The 20796-nt window shown below is 39.2% G+C and overlaps 1 protein-coding gene across 1 annotated transcript; it reads left to right on the forward strand.

Moving 5' to 3' along the window:
* The first annotated feature begins 18494 nt into the window (after positions 1 to 18494).
* Positions 18495 to 20528, forward strand: LOC120309377 (plexin-D1-like). The gene has a single exon (XM_039346540.1). The coding sequence runs from the start codon at positions 18884 to 18886 to the stop codon at positions 20489 to 20491; it is 1608 nt and encodes a 535-aa protein (XP_039202474.1). The 5' UTR covers positions 18495 to 18883; the 3' UTR covers positions 20492 to 20528.
* The last annotated feature ends 268 nt before the right edge of the window (positions 20529 to 20796 follow it).

Consider the following 20796-nt stretch of genomic DNA (forward strand, 5'->3'; position numbering starts at 1 on the left):
TTCCTTTGCTGGTATGCCTGCTGGAGAATTCTGGGAGTTGAAGTTCACACATCTTAAAAGTTATCAAGGTTGAGAAACTGAGTTATACAGAAAAAGCTGATGACTGGCTCAGATTCACCCACCTGAACACAAATACATTCTTCACCATCCTAGTAACACAACTTAAGTTCTACAAGTTATTTTTTTGTTCTTGCTGTTTTCATTTTGTAAGTTTTACTGCCATTTTATGTAGATTTTTTTCTTATTTCTACCACATATTGTACTTGTATGTAAATTCTTTTTAGTTCAACTTTGATGCATTTATACTTTCTTGATAAACCATTGGAACGTTGCCTGGAAATGCAAAGGTTCAAGTAAATAGATACAGGACCTACAAGAGTTTGGAGAGAATCATAAAAAAAAAATATTATATGCAGGACATAAAATTACAGCAGATGTTATAAGAAAATAAAATTGGATTACTGGCAGTGGTTTGTGATTTATTAATGAAATGTTGTACACATTTTCCTGCCTGAAAAAATACCCACCTTTTCACTCAAATATTCTTTCCACTATTACTTCTTCTTCACTGAGTGACTTCCTCCTGCATCATCTTCTCTGCTCATTTTGCCTGCAAGCCTTACTCATGCATCTATTTTATCCTCAATTTGTCCTCATTATAGTGACTTTGTTTTTGCAGTAGCTGCTTCTTCTGAGGTAGCTTCCCATTCAACCCTTCTGCATCTTTCAAATATATATAAAACTCCAAACTCACCCTAAGTGGCTTTTCATTTTTCTTACATAACACAATAATAATAATAATAATAATAATAATAATAATAATAATAATAATAATAATAATAATAGTAAAGTTGGAAGGGACCTTGGAGGTCATCTAGTCCAACCCCCTGCTCAGGCAGGAAACCCTATACCATTTCAGACAAATGGCTATCCAGTCTCTTCTTAAAAACCTCTAGTGTTGGAGCATTCACTGCTTCTGGAGGCAGGTTGTTCTACTGGTTAATTGTTCTAACTGTCAGGAAGTTTCTCCTTAGTTCTAGGTTGCTTCTCTCCTTGCTTAGTTTCCACCCGTTGCTCCTTGTCCTGCCTTCAGGCACTTTGGAAAATAGCTTGATTCCCTCTTCTTTGTGGTAGCCCCTGAGATATTGGAACACTCTATTATGAACTTTTTTTTCAACCTATATCAAGCAAGGTAGAGATGAACTTTGATAGTAACTCAGCCAATAAGATTTGTGGATGTTCATTATGACATGTAAATACATGTAGATCACATTGTTCTATCTAAGGAATGTACTATGTGATTTCTCATGCTTTTAATTATTACTGCTTTCTCATCCTTACAGAAGTGCCAGAGAGAAAAAGTGGAGGGAATCTAGATCCATTGTCATTTGGTTATCAGAAACTTGTTATCAGTTTCTTTTCCTAATTCTGGGAAACATCTCAATAATTGAATCTTAATAACTTTCTTTAAAACATTAGTTAAATCCAGAATTGACAACATTTATTTAGAAAGCAACAAATGGTTTCTGGAATAAACACCTAACAATTGGGAAATGTCAAAGCTGATAGATGTTGCCAAGTTATTGTATTATTCTTCTAAAAGCAAAAGTAATGCGCAAGAAACAATAATGAACTAAGTAAAAGTACTAGACGCTAAAGGGTCTTGCTTGAATTTGACTTTTCCTCTTTTTCTGACAATTTTGCTATTATATGTACCATATTAAACATTTTAATCCTGGGCATAATTATGTAAAAAGCTATTTTAATTATCAAAAATGTCACACAGATCTAAGCAAAACATTTTAAGAATGGAAACCTCTATGGTTTCATTGATCAGAAGCCCATATCCTACTTTATCTTTCCAAGTCTAGCATAAGAAGCTAGATGAAATAAATAAAATGATTCTATCAGTAATTTACTCCGTTTCCAACATTACAAGCCCTGGAACAATATTTTCCCAATATTACTGAAACATTTCTTATGGCTAAATGTTTCCCTTAGAATACATTTGTGTGCTATGAGTGATTCTTGGTACTAAACAACCTGGTAGGCTCTGTGTAGCATAATAAAAGTTCTTTTTTTAGAATACAAGGATTTTTGGAAGCAAAAACGTGATTTCAATCAGAAACCTCCTCGGGGCCCCAATAAATCACCATCTTGTTCAGTGAAGCACTTGCAGGCTGCAACTTTGCGCCCTCAGGACCAGACTGATTGGACATGATTCCTCTGTCTTTGCAGTGAACTTCGGTGGGATTTGTTGATAACAAAGCTCAGGACCAATCTTTGCAGCCTGATGAGATTGAAAAGGCTTTGGGGAAGAAAAGCGTCAACACTTACCATCAAGGATTTGTATATTGCTGGAACTTTATGTATTATTAGTGTTGACAGCTCATTAAAAACTGCCTGATTTCGCTTCAAGGTACCACCCCAATAAAAATTAAGGTCAATAATACCCTTGAATCTTCGATTCATCTTCAGCTGAAGTGTTGCGTATCAATCAGACTATTACTTAGCATTTTTATTTCTGATTGTCAGGCCTTCTGGAGGATGTTTTTTTTAGAAAGCAACATAGAATATTCCTCCCCTCCCAACCATCTTCACAGAATTGTGCAGAATACCCTGTCTGCAAGAAGATGTTCAAAAAGGCTGTTGTATTTTAGCACAGCTCTTGTAAAAGATGAAAGCATACTTACAAGGATTGGAGCAAAAATAGATATGGAAGCAGAAGTATAATAATAGAGTAGGTGAATCGGGGGGGGGGGGTTGGAAGGTAAGACAGACAGTAAACCATTGAGACTATATTTTCTTCTTTCAAATCCAACCCCATTTATGTCACATACTATGGCACATGTTTATGAAAAATAAAGAATTATGTCATATATACAAAAAGGACTAAAAATGAGATTAAAAATCAATGTTTATGGGCATGAAAGGGGGGGGGCAGGGTTGGTAGTTCCTATAGACAGACAGACACACTTTATTTTCATCATGGACCAATACAAATACAATCAGTAAAATGAACAACAGAAAGCTATTCCCTAACAAGAAGAACTATTAGCAACCATTTGTGGGCGAAGCTTGCAAATAATGTAGCAAAATAAATTTATCTTGATTATTTAACAGAAAGTGTCGATAAAAGCCACAGAAATTTAAATAAAAATGGTAATCAACTGGTGGCAAATGTCCCTGTAGAACTGGCAAATCAAAAGAATATAAGCTGTGGTTTCTATGGCACTCATAACACAGGGCCATATTGGGGTTTCATTGGATTTTTCTATATTTTTCCTTTTAAAGATTAATGCAGAATAAACCAAAGTACAAGCAATCATTGACATATAACCTTCATTTAATGAAGTCAATGGGGGAGAGACAAATTTGATTAATGACAGCATGATTCAGCAGTGATTCACTTAACAATCAACTTGCTTAGCAATTCTGGTCCCAGTTGTAGTTGTTAAGTGAAGGGTTGCTTGTAAAACATACTCTATTCCAAATGCAATATAACAACAACAATAATAGTAATAAGTTGGAAGGGACCTAGGAGGTCATCTAATCCAACCCCCTGCTCAGGCAGGAAACCCTATACCATTTCAGACAAATGGCTGTCCAGTCTCTTCTTAAAAGCTTCCAGTGTTGGAGCATTCACCGCTTCTGGAGGCAGGTTGTTCCACTGATTAGTTGTTCGGATTGTCAGGAAATTTCTCCTTAGTTCTAAGTTGCTTCTCTCTTTGGTTCGTTTCCATCTGTTGCTTCTTGTCCTGCCTTCAGGTGCTTTGGAGAATAGCTTGACTCCCTTTTCTTTTGGCAACCCCTGAGATATTGGAAAACTGCTATCATGTCCTTCCTCATCCTTTTCTTCATTAAACTAGACATACCCAGTTCCAGCAACCATTCCTTATATGTTTTAGCCTCCAGTCCCCTAATCATCTTTGTTGCTCTTCTCTGTACTCTTTCTAGAGTCTCAACATCTTTTTTACATCGTGGTGACCAAAACTGGATGCAGTATTCCAAGTATGGCCTTAATCAACACTTTTGGCATGCCAGCAATATAATGATTTCACAGCTGTGCTTTTATGTGTTGGGGTATAGATATTATTTCCCTTATCAGTGATGGTCACTGTTGTGTTTTCCGTTTGTTGGCAATTGACGAAGACACATGGTGAAAAACAACGAGCTCTTTATTACTTTCTCCTACAATCAAGCAAGCAGCAAAAGGCACGCAGGCCTTTTATAGGGCCTGAAACCCAGACAGTGTGAACCAATAGGAATTGACCATTTTCACGCCTTGCGCATGCGCACAAGGCTGGCGCCACCCTGTCTGGTCCCGGGCAGCTTTTGGTTTGCCCGGGGCCATTTGCAACAATTCTGAGCCTGCTTTCTGCTCCAGCAGGCTCAGGACACAACAGTCACCTCTTTCAGATATACTACTTTTGAACTTGGCAGTCTAGCGCAGAATCCCAAAGCAGAGAAGCAACCTTTATCATAATGTCCCAAAGGTACTTTTTCAAAAGGGAACTGGACTTTGTTTTTCCTTGAAGACTTTTCACTTCTCTTCCAAGAAGCTTCCTTAGTTCTGACTGTCAGAACTGAGTCAGAACTGAAGAAGCTTCTTGGATGAGAAACAAAACATCTTCAAGGAAAAACAAAGCCCAATTGCCTTTTGAAAAAAGCACCTTTGGGACAATCATGATCTGGATGATTGAGAATCTCCATAGATTCAAATACGCGTGTATTTGAAAGGAACTCCTTCTGTGTATATGAGAGTTACTCCATGAAAAATGTCCTAAAGTTCCCATCCTTGTTATTCAGGAATGAAACTACAAGATTTGCTTGATATGCATCATTTAACATCATTGGAAGTGGTTAATCATATTCCTTCTCAGCAAAATGAGGTTTTTTTCCAAATTAATTTTCTTTTAAAACATTTTTCTCCAAAAGTCTTGTCATTTACCTGGACTCAGCAGGAAATAATTATTTTGGTAACTAGTTTTCAAATATAGTTGATAATAGTAGTACTGTATGTCAGTCTGATTTTAACCATCATTTGAGCATGGATGAATTCAAAAAATGGGAACCACTGGAGCAGGACAGCACAATTTGGAGCCCTGTGGTTGCATGTGATGCCCCAAAGTTTCAGGCTAGTGGCATTTTCTACTGGAAGCTATGAATGTGGCTACAGATGTTTTTGATGGAGCTTTTTGCAAAGAGCATTCTGTGTGACCATCATTATATTACTGTGTGGTAGCTAGGTCAAGTCTCATATAAAGGAAGCAAAATATCTAAAAACAGGTGCATGCTGGCTTCCATCTTGATTACTAGGAATACCAGCAGTGTAAAACATTTTATGATCTGTTTACAGGTGGGCAAATGCATGTTATTTGGTGTGTGACAGGGAACTGTGGGGTAGAACAATGCATTTCTAGCTGGCAGGTGAGCGCTGATTGGTTGAGGTACCTCAGGATTCATGTACTGGCTAGAAAAAGCAAATTATAGCCGGCAATTGGCTCTCTGCCAGTGCTGTAAAGTAACAAGAGAAAAAATATAGAACTCTTCCCATATTTTCCTGGGGAAATACTCAGGATAGCCTGTTTAGTTTCAATAACAAGATCAAAAGACTTTGGCAATAAAAAAGCTTTTCTTCTCATAGTGTCTTCAAAATCCAAAAGGTGACATGCCTTCCCCTGGTATGTTTCACAATGAATACCAATAGAGCATATGATATTTGTCTCCTTTTCTCAATTCAAATGGCCTTTTTTAAATTATTACTTTAGGCTAGTATTAAAATGGGTACTCTTGAGGAAATTCATGATAACATTTCAGTGGAGCGCTGAAACCTGAGTATTCACATGGCAGTGTATCTAAAGAAACATTTTTGGCTAGTGCATTTCAGCCTCCTTTTCTTCTGTTAGAGATTCACCTGAGTATTTCCTACATCTGGCTTTGTTGGTTGATGATAAGCAAGAGGTTATTGTAGTATAATTATTTTATTTTTCTGTGCCGTTTATCGTTTATCTTTTAATACACTAAACCACCTTGTGTTTATAATAGGGTGGAAACACATTTGACATTAATAAACATTCGATTTTGCATGTGACATTTCAAGTGGCTTTCAAATACTTCCTTTTTGTATGGAAATCACTTAGGTGAATAAGAGAAATGGAAAAAATAAAAAACAAAACCCAAACCTGTTGATTTTCCTGTTCCAAACATGCCTTTCAGAGTTGCTTGCCTGGGTTGGAACTGTTCGGTTCTTCTTGATTTAATGTGTCTCGTGCTGGTTTTCTTTTCTTGAGCGTCTAATAGGACAAAGTGGAACCAAATTAGGCACCGTTGGGGGGAGCTGAAGCTGTTAGTGGTCAGGAACATAAATGGCCTGCCCCCATGGAGATTTCTTTCTTTTTCTTCTCTGAGAGCTCTAATGCACCAATTCAGCACACCTTATTCCTCAAAGTCATACATCACTCGCAGGCAATTGCACTGTCCTGCTAATTAGAGTAGCAGACTAGCAGAATGGCAGGAACCTAAATTATTGCAGAAGGTGTCATCCACAGAAGAAAACAACTGACCCAACCTGATGTGACATGGTTACAGAGCCAAGGGAAGTCCTTTCAGTCAAGCTACTTATGAGGGGGTGGAATTATACACCAGTATAGCCGTGTGTCTTGTCTTCCCTCCTTCCATTTTTTCTATAGTCACTAAAGAATTCTGCACATTTTAAAAAAATGTTCATCTACTTGTATCCCACTTTTATAATTTTTACAAATAGCTCAAGGTGATGAATATTCCAAACATACTTTCCTCCTCCTATTTTCCCCACAGGTGAGTTGGGCTGAAAGAGAGTGACTGGCCCAAAGTCACCTAGCCAACGTTCATGGCTAAGGTGGGACTACAACTCATGGTCTCCCAGTCTCTAGCCTCCCAGTCTCTAGCCTACTAAACCAAACATCTGTTGAAACTTCTATTCAAGTATATACAGTATTACTAAGGTTTTATTCAGGCAGAAGAACCTGCCATATTTCCAGGCCTGCATAATAAAAAGAGCATATTTATGTTATATAAGGTGTTATATATTGCATGGCAAAATGCTGAAAATTCATTTTCTTACCAAATTGTATACATGGAAAGACCACAGAAGACCAGTGACTTCTATATATTCTAATAGCTATTCAATTCTTCTCCTTCCAGTGGCAGATAATAGGGTACCCACATATTGAGAATAAACTAAACTCACTCCATTCTTGCCTCCTGCAATTGAAACCATGTCCCCTTCTTCTGCAACACAATGCATGTCTAGCATACTGCTAAAACAGGGAGTCCAGATGTTGTGTTGGAAAGGCCACTGGGTTTTAAATCCAAATGTCTTGAAGTTGAAAAGCTATCTTGGAGAATCAGGAAAGCCAGAAGACCCTCAAATGAATCAGCTGTGGTTGCAGGGCTGCATATTATGTCTCAATGAAGATCAAGCCTGATTCCTTTCTTAACTATGAATAAGACACATGGTATGCACAGCCAGAAAAGTCCTTAGGAATTCTCATAGAAATATGAAATTTCACTGCAGTATTTACCAACCTACAGGACATAAATCAGATAGATTTTTGCTTTGCAGATCTCCATAGCTGCTTGGATATACTTATTCCATTGGAAATCAAAGGGGTGGTAGAACTATGGTCCTGACAAGGCTTTAACCCAGTGGTTCTCAACCTTTCTAATGCCGTGACCCCATAAAACAGTTCCCTTTGTTGTGGTGACCCCCAAGTGGGTGTGGCCACCAATAAGAGGGAATAGGACAGCTAGGGAAAAGGGAAAAAAATGGCGGACTGCGTTGTTTGGTGACCCCCGTGAAATGGTCGTTTGACCCCAAATGGGGTCCCGACCCACAGGTTGAGAACCACTGCTTTAACCAATGAATTTACATAGCACTGTAGATGAGAATAAGAGGTGCATTAATGCAGATATTTAGTCCACCAAATGTCCACTTATCACGTAACCAAGCATTTTGAAAAGTTGGAAAACTGCTTTGGAAAATATGTTTCCAGTCCAACTAATCAATGCAGAGCACACGGCAGACTACTATATACAGTAATAGCATCTGAAAGATAATACATGTAAAGAAAATGTAATAAAGCTGTTCCACAATAAATTTGTGTTCAATTTTGAACCAAATATTCAATATATCAATGAAATTATCACTGCTGCCAAATTTTGTGACAGTACTTTCAAGGCCTTGTGGTTTACAAAAATAAGTCTGGGGGCTATATAGAATGACTACCTCCTTGGTTAGTAAAATGTATGAAACCAATTAAAGATTCTTGAAGAACCAAAGGATTCAAGCAAAACTGAGTAAACTGTTAATGAACTATTGAGTAAATCAATAATAAACTATTGGTAAACTGTATTTTAAAATCATTTCATAGATATCAGTAGAAATATAGTATACTATGATGTAATGCATATTAGTCACATGTTACTTTACCATCCCCACTTTTTATAATGCTTTAGTGATGGAATGCATATGAATTTAGTCCTGCATAGAACTAACCCTTTAAAGTCGTGGCTAACTTGATAAATGCTTTTACTGGAACTGCTCTAACCCTGCATGTACTTTGACAAAAAGAATGAGTAAAATACATGCCATTAAAACTATTTATTAAAGCACAAGATTACCTACTCATTAACTTGTCTGACATTACTTTTTTAAAATAGTGGAATGTTTCTCAACCTTGCTTTCTTAAAGTATTATAGGGTATATAAGGCAACCATTAAATCTTGTAGTTGTAGAGGTTAAATCTTAAAATCAGATAGTGGGAAGTGCCTATTTTTATTTTTTTTTAATCAATCTAAGGGCACATCAGGATAAGCAACCTTTTGGTTTCCCCATTCCTCTGATTCCATCATAAAATACATCCAAGATTCCCAGCGCTCTTTTGATCATGGATCTACTTTTTATATTTCTGTCAGGAAATCAAATACAGATGAAATTGCCAAAATTACTTAGCCAAAGGCCACCTAGATTATCCATTTTCTTTGATGCAGGCTAGAGAGATGAACTCCAGACTGCTTGTTTTTGTTTGTTTGTTTGTTTGTTTTGCTTTTGGTGACTTGATTTTTGCTGCTTTAATTGCAAAGGTATTTCTTAACTGGTTCAAAACTCAACTTTCTCTTTTGCAGGGGATAGGCTACTATGCAAAATACAAGATTGATTTGTTATTCTTTTGCATAACTTGTCAATTTCAGGGACAGCAGCTACCTTAAGATGGAAATGGGGTAAAAGCGCGCGGGGGGGGGGGATATATTGAGATTTACAAAACCGAATTCCCCTGGTTATATTATTATTTAATCACCAGGAGATTTGTATCATTTTTCTGATTACTCCTGAAGAGTTACAATAAAAGCTAAAAGTAGAATCACAATCCTAAAAAATAGTTTACACTAGTTTACATTATATTCATTTCTTGGTCTTAAAAGTATTATTTAGAAGTTTCAGTCAATGGTTTCAGTTTCATATTTTCCAGCACACTTTCCTCCTTTTATCTTTTTTCACATTTACAAATCTAACATAATTTTAAATTCAGTATAGATGACATTCCAATATAATATATGTATAAATGTAAAATATTTTTATAGAGTTATCTAACTTAAATACGTTTCTGTTTTGTCTTTTTCCATAAAAAGATGAAAATATTATACTTGCCATTTTATTCTGAATCCTTTCTCTTCCTCTAATAATTATTTAATAACTTGCATCTACAAGTTTATACTGCTGCAGAAAACTAGGTTACGTTTGCCATAAATATTCTCTATGAAATTTCTATGATGATATTTTTTCTTGAGCAGTTCTATGGACTCTGGAATCATAATATTATGTATTATGTATTAATAATCAACAAGTGTGTAATGACAAATACAAGATTGCACACAGATTTAAGAAGGCTTGCAACAGTGGAATAATTTGGAGAAGGAGAAGAGAAAGACAGGGAGAAAATAAAAAAATAGGAGTTGTATATTATTATATTGACTGGAATACAGTGTAAAACTCTCATCTTATCTCCTACTCTGCTGTAATCTTCATTCTGAAGAGAATCTTTTGGAGCTGCTGAAATCTACTTTGGTTCATGATGTGGAATGCTACATCCTATTTTGATATGATGCCTGATTCATCAGATTATAATTACCCCAATTATGGAGGTTGTTCCTCCAACTCCCGAAAGGTCAATATAGCAAGAAATAATATATGAAAGCATTAACCTCACAGTAGTTTTGGACAGTCGGTCTTGCTGAAATGTCAGTTAAGTGCACCTGGAAACCTGGAAATCTGCCTCTCCAGACTTATTTTAGGGTCCTTTCCATAGATTAATCCAGATCAGCATCACACACACTCCTCCCCCCCCCCCCCGCTTATTCTCATAATGCTAGAGCAGTTCATCTGCTCTTTTGTGTCTCAGCTCAGATGCATCACAGGAGGAAACTCCAGAATGCCAAAGTGGAAAAATAGGTTGTTTCCCACTGGCAAAACCGTTTTGTGGTACCACCGTTTCTGCATGGAGAATGGGGTGCCCTGACAGCATATCAGTTCTGCATTCTCCTTTGGCCAAGTTGGAGGGAGATTTAATCAGTGTATGGGGAATCATATTTCCCTGAAAGCTGTTGTATGCACATGGATAGTACCGTACTATCATTATTATAAAACATCCACTTCCTTAATCTTTTTCTTCATAGGCTAAAGATACTAGAATCCGCTGCTAGTTTTGTATGTATTGTATCCCTTTCACTATTTATTTTCTCATAGTTGAATGTGGTAGCATTTTTTTTTCTAGTATCTAGGACTTGGAGTGTTATGCAATATTTTATATCGATATTTTGCTTCATAATTTTTTTCTGTTAAGGAGTTTCTAAAGCCTATTGTACCAGCTGCAAACTAAAATGTCTGCCTTCAGTTTTCCAGCTCTATAATGTGTAAGATTAATTTAGTAGATCAGAATCCATGTGACTGTATTCGCAGAAATCAATATGCAAGGTCATTTTAAAAGGAATATGCGGGCAACAAAGTTATAAAAATGAAACATAGGTGCAAATATGATAGAGAATATATGGGAATGAGGCTGTTTATTATTGTTGTTGTTGTTGTTGTTGTTGTTATTATTATTATTATTATTATTATTCAGCATTTCCTCCTTTTATTGCCATCTCCTCTGGTAAGGAATTCCTGATAAGCCTCTCTAAATACTTCTTAAAGTACCAGTGGTTAAATCAACTTATGATGTTAAATCATAATGTAGTTTGCTTTGGTTTGTCTTAGCATATTATAAAAATCCTGCCACTAAGGTTTCTAAATAATTATTTATGGCTTAATGGTTTATGAGATCCCAGACAACTGTGATTGGTTAAAGAAACTATAGCTAAGCAAACCATGGCTTAACACAATCTGTGAATCTGATCAATGATTTGGTAGAACTACCAGATCTGGGCTGCAAAACCTTGGGTGACTACTAATGTTTTCTGAAATTTTATAGCCTGGATCTGACAGTCCTAGTCTCTTATTCAATGATATGGTATCATTGTATCAAATTACGTCATGGATGTACAACTTTTTCTGGAGGTACAACTTTTACTTTTGTATAGCATGCTTGGCTAGGACTAGAGTGCAAAAAAGGAGGAGTAGGTTAAAAGAAAAAATTAATTTATATTTAAATCTAATTAAAATGAAAACAATTCAGTGATAGTATTTGGAATGTCAGGAGCCCATATTTTTATCTTTTTTGTGAAATTGGGCTAATGAGTCTTCTCTAACTCAGCTGGGTATCATAAAGTTTAATTAACTTATGCTTACAAATTACTCTGACACATTCAAATAAAAGGTGTTAAACATAAGGTGCTATTATCTTCAAAACACTAATGTTTATTTCCTGTCACAGTTGGACTTAAAAATTGAAAATAAAAATTCAAGCAATTAGGCAATTCACATTTTTTTTTAAAAAAAAGTTAATAACTATATATATGAGGACCCTGACTAGCATGAAAAATGAGCTAGAGAGAAACAAGGAAAGAATATTTGTATTTAATTTAGTACACATTTTCTATAATCACAGGCTAGTCACTGCTGTTAGATATTAATTAGTGATCTAAAGAATGAAAAAAGGCTAAGAAGAGGGTAAGCAAATTGGCAGGTGTTGGAATAAGATTAGACAACATCAGAAGACTTTTTTATTATTATTATGGAGAAATTGTCCTGAATTCCTTTCTGTCTCTAACTTTAGTTTTGCCCTTGTGAAATTAACAATCAGAATCAGACAAAGGAACACTCAGAAAACTGAAAATAGGATTGGAGCTTTTCAACACCAACAGGCTTCTTCTCTTAGCGGGAGACTTTTTGTACTGACAAAGTTGCAAGTCTAGTTTCCCAAAAAGAAACTTTCTGTTGATGCTGATATCACAATTTTTCATAGACAGTTTCGCTCTTACTTAATACTTCTAAAAGACAAACATCAAGATAAAGATGAAATAAACTCTGGATGTCAGTTTCTAAAGAAAACTTTCATTGGTGGCTTATGTCTATCTTAATAACAACAGGAACAGGTTCATGATTAATAATAAGAGAAAAATGAAATGCTTTTTTCTTCTTTTCTAGTTCCAGGCCTTTAGGGGACAGTACAATCCCATTATTAATTTTTTTTTCTACATAGGCATTTGCAGAACTAAAATATTACATTAGGTAAATCATTATTTTAGAATTCATATTTGTGTGATTTAGTAGTTAGTTATGATATTAAGAATAAAGAAGTCCACCATTATGTGACCTAATAAAATATTTACAATTCCACAAGCTTTGCAAGACTCAAAATGAAAAAAAAAAGGTTCTTTCTTTTCCTTCTGAATCAATTAACTCAAAAAACTTAATATGCTATTATTCACCTCCCATTTCCTAAAGGGCAACATTCTGGCTCAGTGCCAGAGATGCTTCTCTAGATACTTAATCTTACAGAGAAAATTAACCCTAGAAAATCACGAATTGAGCTATAAAAGGGGCATTCAGCTAAACTGACTGGTTTTAGATCAGGCAAGAACAGATATAGTAGGTATATATTTTTTCAAAATGAAAAACAAATTCAGGAGTCTATATTTTCAGCAAAAATATTGGTAGAACTGCTTCTCTGAAGACTCCTTCTAGATATGGGGTGTCAAACTGGTAGCTCATGGGCCTGTGGGAAGAATCCAGAGAAAGAAATATTTTGGGGAATATCAAAAAGGCAGAATATATTTCGCCAAATGAATAATGGAGAAGATCTTTAAAAAGACAGAAACCAGCCCCAGCCCCTCTCCCCCAAACAGAAACTGGGCAGAGGCCATGTTCTAGCTTTTAGAAATGCAAATTCAATAATCGTTTCAGAAAGGTTGGAGCCTAGAAACTGAAGAGATTAGGAAGACAAAGACCCCTAAAATCTACATACTCCACCCAAACTCTAAAAGTCATGACATTTGGGGACATAATAGGATTAACCCACCAATACCAAAAGGGCACATTTGGACTCAGGTCAAAGTACATGACACAGGAAATACAAAGTCTCAAACAGGAACAGGAAACAACCTCAAGAGCCCCAGAAGGTATAAAAACCCAGCACTTCCAGCAACATGTGATCAGTTTTGCCCTTCAATAAACTACAGCCTTCTTTCTAAAGCAGTCTCCATTTTGTTTATTCCCAGCTTGGACTGGACCTGATGAAGACTTTTCTTACAATAGGCCGAATGCGTCACGTGCAGGCCACGCCCACCCCGGCTCTGCAAAGGCAAAAAATGTCACGATACATCACGTGACATGATCAAGTTTGATACCCATGTTCTAGATGCTATTCCACCTGTATAACACAACGTATAGATATTGATAGCTTCTTCCTTGGTTGAAAAATACATGTTTAGTTTTTTTAAAAAAGGAAAATGTAAGCAGCTCCAACCATTTTCTAAAATATATAGCCTCTTTCTACTGTTTTCATTTTTTTGTAAGTCATAAAATAATAACTTTAATACCACGAATTAAAAATTTACTCCTGTGTAGAACATACTCTTACTTGCATGTTGCACATAAAATGAGTCAAGTCACAAACACTATACACATATTTTTTATTCATGTGCATGTTTGCTCTTATAATTGTTTGTTTGCTTATTTATTTTACCATTTCTGTACCTTGGATCCAGTTTTGAAGATTTGGGTAGGGTACAACAAGTAAAAATATGAAGTCAAGTGGAACGAAGACGTCAACTCTGCTCCCAAGATGAATGCCACAAAGCAATAAACTAAGATTAAAAGCCCAGTAGAATAAAGGGGTTTTGACCAGTTTTCAAAACACTAAAAGGGAAGGGAGGTATCTGTTTCATTGAATATGGAATTTCAGGGCATAGGAGCCACAATAGAAAAGATCTGTTGCCTGGTCCATGTCCTCCCCCCCCCCAATCTATGCCACCTGAAATGCTCAGTAGGCTTTCCTGAGATATTCTTACAGGATGGGCAGATTGAATCTTGGGAAGGATGCAGTCTGATACTATTCGGTACAGGGCTTTTGTAGGTAGCATTTGAATTGGACCCAAAAACTTATTGGGAACTGATACTGGCTACTATGTTCTAAACTTCTGTATCTTCTTGAAAACTGCTGCAGACCCAGTGTTTTACTGTGACTCATGTGAGTGGTGATCGCAAAATGAATTCAGGGGATAAAGGGGGGAAAGTTAAGGAGATATTATATCCTGAACATAGTTGTCATCTTCAAAATCTGGTGAAAGGCAGGGGTGGGAAAAGAAGATAATGAGAAGACTGGGGATGGAGAAGCCAATAGGCAAACTCACATAAGGCTTTTAGTTGGGTTAGCCAGGTGCAGATGGCAGGGAAATAAGAATGGGTTGCACTACTTTAATCTTTTATATTAGCTTAGTATGTCATGAACATATCATAAGCCATTGTTGGTCTACTTTAGCTTAGCACAAGATGTGAGTGAAGTTGCAGAGACTTGTACCCTTGGTTTATGGCTGGAGTCGACAATATTTTGATGGCTGCAAGCCAACACTGCAGGCCAACGTGGATGTAATAGCAAAACAAAATGTATAGTCCCCATCAAGCCAGGCTGAGATTTTTTTCTTTTATAAAGAAGTTTAGGAATTTTGTTTGTAAACTATGTTCAGGCTAGTTCAAGACTTACACTAATTGTTATGCATTTCCAAGCACAGAATGGCAGGAAACCCTGTTGCTTACATTCAGCAATTATGCTTTTGAATTTCAACAGCCTGGTCATTGAAAGCTCAGAGCTCATAACAATGGTATTCAGGTATTGTATGTGGACCTACAATTGCACAGCTTATAACTTCAGTTTTAGCAGTTAAGTTTAATGGTTAAGTTTAGTGTGTGCAAATTGAGTCTATGGTTTGACACAATGTGTTACCCTTGCCATTATGGATACTATATCTGATCATCTTAAATAATCTCTCCAGAGAAATATGTGGCATGATGTCTATTTGCTTGCATGAACAAGCTTTGATCTTAGGGAGGAAGGGCTAGGAAGGAAGCTGGCTGTCAAGGAAAACCAATGTACACAAGTCTCAAAAGTTAACTTGAGTCAATGAGAACAAAGTGATGGGGAATGAGAACACTAACAACTTGAAATGTTTAGGGCTACTGTATCTGAGGTGTAAGAATCTGGGTGACTTTTTTCTGTATTGCTTTGCCATCTTGTGGTTATCCATATTTTTCCAGCCAAGACATGGCAGCTCAGTGACAAGCTCAAAAACAAATAAGCAAGAAAAGGTTAGACATAGTGAGTGAACAATGAGTTTAAATCTTAGTGATATCCCACCAAAAATCTAGGGACAGGAATGCTGGTTGTTCTGGAACAATAGGCACATTTGAGATTTGAGTACATGACATGGGCATGGAGGGCTTCTCATTCTCAAAGAGCTGCCATACACAGTGTGGACAATCACAAAACTTTAATTTATCAAATGTTTTGGATAACATTGTTATAACATTGTTCCCTATCATATTTTCTAGATTCCTATGCAACTTGGATTGAGCCCCAGTTTATTTTTATCTCCTGGGTAAGTTGCATATTTACAAACAAAGCTCTGACTTGCCACTTTTAATTTCCAAGAATGCCTGTAGCTCTTATGTGGAAACACTATATTTCTTCTTAGAAATACGACATGGAACATTGGTGCTTGGATTTGTAGCATATCTATATTCTTATATTTGATTAAAATTAAAAAAGAGGGTTTTTAAAAAAATATTTCAAGTACAGAGTCTGGAGGTTGCAAGGAAGTATCAGCATGTACACTGATGCTTATAGATACAATATTGGGGATGTTAGATCTATGAAACATTTTTTACTTTAATAATTCTTATTTGAGAAACTTGATGGATGTGAGCTTTCCCTATTTTAGTCTCAAACCTAAGAATAGACCTGCTGCATCAGGCTAAGCCAATCCCAGTTCATAAATGGATTCAATAATCCCTGTTTAAAGGTCTCCCAGTGTTGTAGCTAGCAACAGATATTTGTGATCAAGCAGTATTATGTATCTAGGTGCAATGGTCAAAATGCTGAATTAAAACAGCATTGTCCACCCCTCTTTTAATTGATAGAAAACAATAGCAATTCCAGCATGAAATTTCCTGCCCATATTGTCAATCCTGCTGATACTATATCTATTCAGAATCTCTTCTGCGATGCTATTAAATTGTCCTGATTAGAGCATGTTAGGCTAAGCAACTGTTTGACTCCTCTAGATTTACTGCTCTCCCTCTCTAGCATGTTATCTGCCAAGGGGAACACCATTAGCCAATCATGATACTGGAGCAGGAATAGGGAAAATTTGACTTTAAGAATCTATCTGGCATTTCTAGACTCTTATTTCTCCCTTTTCTAGACCTCATTCTGTCATAATGCTACTTAAATTATGTGTGGCAAAAAGGGGAATACTGAACTAAGTTGCTAATACCTGTTTTGCAAGGGAGGGGACACTTTTATTTAGGATTTTTCTATAGGGTCACCTATCACCAATCTGTGGATTCATCTGTCTTATCCTGAAGGCCCCCAGGTTGGCCTCAGCCTTTCAGTGTTACACAACTTCAGCCTGTTATCTTATTTCAGATGTCACAACATTGTGTTCTATGGGTGATAGAAATTAATCAGCATCGGTCTGAAACACCAACAGATGCTTCCATGATTGGTTACTTGACTTTATCTCCAATGTCAAAGTGTCAAAATCTAACAGATTTTATACACCCTGAGGCTATCACTGGATAGAATTCAGAATAAGGGAAAAAATACTAATTTAACATCAGTACAGCTAAGCCTGTCTCACTCATAGACTGGGAATGGAAAGAAGGCAACATCTTGATGACAAATGGAAAAGTGCTATTGTCAAGGACTGATTGTGTTGTGGTTCAGTGCAAGTGGTGGACATAGCCATAATAATTTTGAAATTCTATACAAGTCTTACCTACCTCTTTCATTTATCAACATTCCCTATACTTGGAGAAACTACTTTTGGCAACAGTGCTTTCCAAGATGAATGAGATCTATTTGTAGACTGTTGATAAATGGTTTAACTAACAGCAGCAGCTTTTTATTGTAGAACAGTACCTGGTTCTTACTAAACATGTCGGATTAAAAATCCCATAAACACCAGCCAGTTTTCGGCTAGCGATGTAAGCATGCAGTTTTAAATGGTTTCTTAAACATGCTAAATAGATGTCACATACTTTCCAAATAATCACTGGTACAAGAATATTGCTGGTGATATGCAGGGATTATTGACGGATGAATATGAAGCATACACAGGTTGTACAACACCATACCTGGAGTCACCAAGACATGGCAAAGCAGAAACAGAGCAGTGCAGATCAGCATATTCTCAAATATTTTTCAGGCACCTTCATTGCTCTATGTCTATGGTGTTGATGATTGTCGCACAGTGAGACTGAATTAATTCACCTCTCCCTCATCTTACATGCTTCGCATACTTGTCTGCTTAATTTATTCCTGACCCCCAAACCCCAGACAGTCTGACCTTCTCTTCTTTGTTATCCTTCCTTGTAAAATCCTTTTTATGAGGTGGGAAGTACTTCAAGAGGATTGAGAGTTTACTTATTTTCATTGGGTGGGAGAGGGGAGACCCAGCAGCTGAATCAGAAATCATCGGTTGAAGATGATTTGTCTGAAATTAATGTTGTTTGGCTAACTCAGTTCTGGCAACTGATTGCAACGATGCTTTATGGCTGGGTGAGAAAAGTTTTTGATTTCCTTGTCTTTCCCCCTCCCTCCCCCCTCCCGCCCATGGATCCTACATTCTTGCTTCCGAACATCAAAAAGGGCAAACACAAGAGTTATTTGTTAGCAAAGAAGCGGCTATCAAGAGCCGCTTCTTTGTTTTTGGGATTGATGCAGTGATTGCCTACCAGTTTGGGGGAGAGTGGCTTAAACTTAATCATATTCACATGACAAACCATAAATAAAGGAAAAACGAATACTGCAAAAAAAAAAAAAAAAGAAAGAACCTCTCAGAAGTCGGAGCGAGCAGCTTGTCCACAGTTACAGGGAGGGGGAGGGAGGGAAGGAGAGAGAAGCTGTCAGACTTAGGGGAGGGCGCAGCTTTTCCTCAGACGCTGAGTTTTAACCCCATTGGAGACGCCGGTCCGAGAAAGGAGGCAAAAGGCTGCGGATAGCTTGCAACAAAGGCTCGGGACTTCCCTCTTGGCGTCTCTCAGGCTTTGAGGCGCGTTAAATCCTCCGCAGGAAACAGGTTTTCCTCTTTTGCGGCTGCCACCCCCACCCACCCCCCACCCCTTCCCCAATTGCACAGCCAAGGAACCTCATGCTCTGTGCAGAGCGACAGCCCAGGAGGCAGGATGGCTCTGCCGGATCGGCGAGGCGTTAATCAGGTATTGTCACCGGATCACGGCCGTGTTTTCCACCTCTTGGTGGTTTCCCTGGTGCTCCCGGTGCTCGGTCGTGGGCTGAAGGTGCAGCACAAGTTCGTCTCGCCCACCGCCACTAACAACTTCGCCCTGGATGGGTCGGGCGGCAGGATTTACCTGGCGGCGGTCAACCGGCTCTATCAACTCTCGGCCCCCAACCTGACTCTGGAAGTGGAAGAGCCGATGGGCCCCAAAGAGGACAACCCCTTGTGCCACGCTCCCCAGCTGCCCCAGGCGTCCTGCGAGCACGCCAAGAAGCCGACCGACAACTACAATAAACTGCTGCAGCCGGACCCGGAGCAAGGCATCCTGGTGGTCTGCGGTTCGGTCTACCAAGGCTTCTGCCAGTTGCGGAGCATGGACAACATCTCGGTGGTGGCCGTCCCTTTCCCACCTCGGACAGGTGGGGGAGAAGGGGGCGACCAGGTCACGGTCTTCCCCAGCATGCTGAACGTGGCGGCCAACCACGCCAACGCCTCCACCGTCGGCTTGGTGCTCAAGCAGTCCGGGCAAGACACGAGGCTCTTGGTGGCCGCCACCTACACGGGCTTGGGCAGCCCGTTTTTCCCGCGCAACGCCAGCCTGGAAGACCACCGTTTCGAGAACACGCCCGAGATCGCCATTCGGGCTCTCAACGCCCGCGGGGACCTGTCCCGGCTCTTCACTTTCGACATCAACCCGTCCGATGACAACATCTTCAAGATCAAGCAGGGCGCCAAGGACCGGCACAAGCTCAGCTTCGTCCGCGCCTTCCTCCACCGGGGAAGTCAAGGCGCGACGCTCTCTCGCCCGGAAGGGGGCGCCTCCGGAGGCCGGAGTTCTCAGGCGGGACCCGGGGGCCCCTATTCGTCCCGGGGAGCCCAAGCTGCCAAGCCCGGGCGCGCACAGGGCGCTTTCCCGCCTTTGCCTCAGGGCATCCCGCTTAGCCGCCCGTCGGCCTCCTATGCTTACTTGGCCCTCAACAGCGAGGCGAATGCGCGAGAAAAGGAGAGTCACTCGCACAGCCTCTTGGCTCGCATCTGCTTGGGGGACCCGGCCGAGGCGACCCCTCTCAATAGCAGCGGCGGCGGCGGCGGCGGCGGCGGCGAGACCAAAAAGTTGACCGAGTCTTACATTCAAATGGTGCTGCAATGTAGCCACCCCGGAGCCGGCGGGGTTACGCCGGGAGTCGCCACCGGGGACCTCTTCAACAGGCTGGTCTCCGTATTTCCCGCTCGCGCCGCCCTGCAGGTGGATCCCGGGAGTCCTCCTTCGCCCCAGCCGGAGGAGCTGCTCTTCGGGGTGTTTGAAAAAGCTGCCTCCCCGGGTCCCGGGCCTGGCGGTCGACAAACTCCACAACCCTCGGCGCTCTGCGTCTTCCGCTTCGCGGAGATCGAGGACGCTATCCGGGTGGCCAGAAACTCGTGCTTCGTGGCGCCGGACGCCGACTTGGTCACTGTGCTGGACAGCGTCGTGCAAGGGACCGGGCCAGCCTGCGAGAAGAGGAAAATCCAGGTAAGGGAGAGGGGGGGAAAAAAGGGCAGAAAAGCCGGCTTGTGATCTGGGGTTGCTTTTCACTAAAGCAATGAAGGACAAATTGACCAGAGTGGAGTCCTGAGGCTGATGCTTGACCTTTATGATGGGTTGGCTGGGTGTGTGCATCAGGCTAAATAGTGTGAACTGATTGGTTTTGCCTAAGTGAACAAGTTGTTGTGATTTATAAATCTTGGTCTGTGGTTTGTATGTCCCAATCCAGTCGTTTATTCAGTAAATAAATTAGGCAAACCATGGCTTAGTGAGAATCCAGGCACTTTCTGGAAAGTACTTACTAAGGGCAACCATTGGTAATGAATCTGAAAATAGGA

The sequence above is a fragment of the Crotalus tigris genome, unplaced genomic scaffold, assembly GCF_016545835.1.
Source record: "Crotalus tigris isolate CLP2741 ecotype Arizona unplaced genomic scaffold, ASM1654583v1 scf7180000018006.139681, whole genome shotgun sequence".
NCBI lineage: Eukaryota > Metazoa > Chordata > Lepidosauria > Squamata > Viperidae > Crotalus > Crotalus tigris.